The 3462-nt window shown below is 52.9% G+C and overlaps 1 protein-coding gene across 1 annotated transcript; it reads left to right on the forward strand.

Moving 5' to 3' along the window:
- Nucleotides 1-434: 434 nt before the first annotated feature.
- On the forward strand, nt 435-3245 carry CCMA1212_008902 (uncharacterized protein; the record flags this gene model as incomplete). The annotated part of the gene is made up of 2 exons (XM_073706007.1): nt 435-1758; nt 3241-3245. 2 exons carry the CDS (start codon nt 435-437, stop codon nt 3243-3245), a joined length of 1329 nt encoding a protein of 442 aa, XP_073555428.1.
- Nucleotides 3246-3462: the final 217 nt, after the last annotated feature.

The following is a 3462-nucleotide window of genomic DNA, read 5'->3' on the forward strand; positions in this document are numbered from 1 at the left end:
GTTGGGAGGTTCTCCAGCGGTAGCACTTGGCGGAATAATGGCCGGATTCGCCGTCACGTGTCAGCATTGACGTAGCAGTTGCCAATTATCTGCAAGAAATTACTAGCTGGAGCTGATGGCTCATCCACCCCACTTTGATGATATCGCGATAGAGCGCTTCAGCATCACATGGACTGAGTTTTCTTCATATTTTTGCACTTCTATTTCACCTACTTCTGCATTCATGATGGCACAACTGCTTTCGACTTGAGTGCATCTCATTTTTGAGAACTCATACACGATTCCGGTTCAGGCTCGACTTCTTTTAGGCGCTCAAAAGCCTAGCTAGAACGCAGCAAAGCCGAGCAAACTTCCCTTGGCGCCGCACAGCGTCCTCTCCAACGTCTCAACCACCGAGCGAGTGAGCCTCACTTCGCACTTCTCATACAGACGCCATGCCCTTTGACGACGACGACAGTCCGCTGGCCCCAGGACCAGTCATCGCAGATGGCGAAGGCGGCGCCGCGGCTGTGGAGGAAGCGCTGGAGGACGACATGCCCGACTACAAGCTGTTCGCATCCTCATTTACGAAAAAGGGCGTCTCCAGCCAGACCATCCGCAAGGGCGAAAAGGACTTTGAGACGCACGGGACCAGGGCTCAGGACGGCGCACTGGAGTCGAGCCGCAGGGCGCTCGAGGACGTGCTGGGCTACACGAGGATACACCGGGGCGATGCCTGGGCCCGTGGCTGGTGCTTTCCCGATTTCTGGACGGATGAGGCGAACGTTGCGGTAGATTACGAGGGCATGTGGCTCAAGGACCGTGTGGTGGTGATGGAGCATGAGAAGGGAGGCTGGATGAAGGACATTGGGCGGGTGGCTTCCGGGAGCAAGGACCAGCTTGGCGTGGGAAGGCTATGGCTACTGCCCGAGGAGGCCATCTACCTTGTTGAGAGAGGCACCGTCGACCTGTGGTGGCCATATACCGACTTTGAAACCCTTTTACCGAAGGGGAGCACTAGTGGAGGGGCAGCTCGGCCTGGGTTTGGGCCTGACGATTACGATGTTGGGTTGCCCTTGAGTCTTGAAGCTGCATATTCGCTCTTCATCGGGTTCGAGGATGAACAGGGCAAGACGACACTGCCAAAGTACCAGGTCTACGCACACCTGAAGCGAGCAGGATTCAACATTCTCCGGGCACCGCCAGAACAACCAAGACCAGAAGCCACAGAGCCGTCACAAACACTATGGCAATGGCTTTTCTCTTTTGTCAAGCCAGAGGTGTTACAATTTGGCAAGCAACGACAGCAACCATTCGGCCCGCTTGTCGCCCCAGGCCTGTACCGCGCCTACCGACCGATATACCAGCAACTCGCTCTCATTCCCCGACACAAGCCGCTGCCCGTGCCGCCGAGCGCATCCAAGCCGGAGGATCCTTTCCGGGTGCATTTCCACGTATGGAAGCCCGGCGCGGGTGGCTTCTCCAAGAAGAATCCTCCGCCTCCAGACTTTCGCATCGCCGTGGCGGACACGGCAGATTCATGTCTTCCCACGCTGGAGCAGATTGAGTCGCTGCTTGAGTCGACACCATACGATCCTGCGCCCGAGGCTTGGAGAGGGAACCCGGGCAAGCTGTATCAGCGACTGAAGCACGGACACAGGAATGTCATTGTGGCCGTGGTGGACAGGGGATTGGTCAACTTTATGAGGTTCGGAGAGGGCGCGTTTGGGGAGGAGCGGTTGTTTGAGAGGTTTGATAATCGCAACGCCGGGCGAGGTGGTAAGAAGGGCGGTCGCGGAGGTGGTCGCGGGCGCGGACGAGGCAGAGGTCGAGGGAGAGGAGGGCGGTGACGGGATTGGGAAGAATGATTTGCTTTACTTGCGGGCTGGGCGGGCAGGAATATGGAAGGAGTTGGGGAAATGGCTTTTTAACAAACAAGATACAGATTTCGACATGTCTTTCGAGATGCTTTCGTCTACTTACGGGGCACCGCCTCCTCGACGGGTGTGTGATGGGCTGTGTCTTGTCGCAACAAGACGACTCCAAGTGCTATTTTTGTCTCTTCTTCAATCTTCTTTTTCATATGGTATCATGGAACGCAGCTCATCCTTACAAAGTGAGTTATGAGTATGTTATTAAAGGGAAAGGAGTCACGAGGGTAGGCAGGATTGACAATTCGGGCCATTGAGGATGGCACACGTCTTTGAGTTTCTCACGAGTCAGTGGCATCTCTGTAATAAGCAGAATACGTGACAAGGGGGTGTCCCTACGACTTCATCACTTCTTGTCGGTCCAGGATATGAAGCCTTGTCTACGAGTGTGTACAGTTCGTCCACCTGCGACAAGGGACAAATCTAGTCGAACAAGTGCCGCAAAACTGACGTTCCACAAATGAGCGCCTAAACGGCAAGACGAAACGAGTCATGGAGCTCCTGTTTGCAGAAACTGCTCTGAAACGGGCAACAAGGGTAGAAGAAAGGTGATGGTTCCGTTGGTATCATGTTCCGCAAATGGCCATTGGGATTCTAAGCAGACAGCCTGATTGACGCGATCACCGTGCGTCGTTTGCTTGCTTTTTGGGTACAGGTATGTTCGCTTGCTGAGAAAAGAGGATGATGGAATAAGTGCTGATGATTCGTTTCGGCATATGTTGTTTGCGTGTATTACCAGGATGGACGGATTTGGATCCTGGGCAGTTTCCAAAGAGGGGAATGACAGGCGATGCGGTTGTTTCTGTTGGCGAACATGTTGTAGCTGATGCAGCTTTTTCTCAACTTGGACATATTAGTCTTTGGAGAAAACTCAGCATCAGCCTCTGTTATTGAAACATTCTTTGCTTATCGCCGAAATGGTTGTGAAGCGCTTATTGTTTGGGTTCCCAGAGGAGATGGGAAACTGTTGATGACTCCATGTGTGAGCACCGCAACTCTAGCGGCTATTCTTGCCAATGATTACACATCATATGGCACGGAAACATGGGAGTCAAGAGACAAACACAGCCTCCTTTGGACTCACTAGGAAATGCCCAATGGAGGAGGATGCTCCGTAGAGGTAGGGGAAGATAATGACTACGAGTACACCCCCTCTTTCTCTATTCTCCAATCTAGGGGAAAGACATATTGAGAGAGCGTGAAAGTACTACTTTGTGGAATGAGGAAGTAGAGTTGTAAAGGGTAAAAACAGCGAGTGGAAGGGAGAAGAGGCGGAGAGATCCACATGTCAGATTGGCGGCCTGCAGGCACTTGACTGACTGACTGAAAGCTTGAGAGTGAAGATAGAAAGAGGTACGCTTGTTCGTTTTCGGAAAACGATGACATGCTGAGCGGGATACTACTCCTACCACTATACCGATACGTGCAAGGCGTAGTTGACGGAATAGGCTGCTAAAGGTTGCATGTCCAATGAAGGGGACTTCGTAGAGTCCAAGGGGTGGAAATTGGCTGCTGAGCAAGGGAAGACGCGCATCTTGTGGATAAGTCCTAC

This window comes from Trichoderma ghanense, assembly GCF_004382785.1.
Source record: "Trichoderma ghanense strain CCMA-1212 chromosome Unknown scaffold_14, whole genome shotgun sequence".
NCBI lineage: Eukaryota > Fungi > Ascomycota > Sordariomycetes > Hypocreales > Hypocreaceae > Trichoderma > Trichoderma ghanense.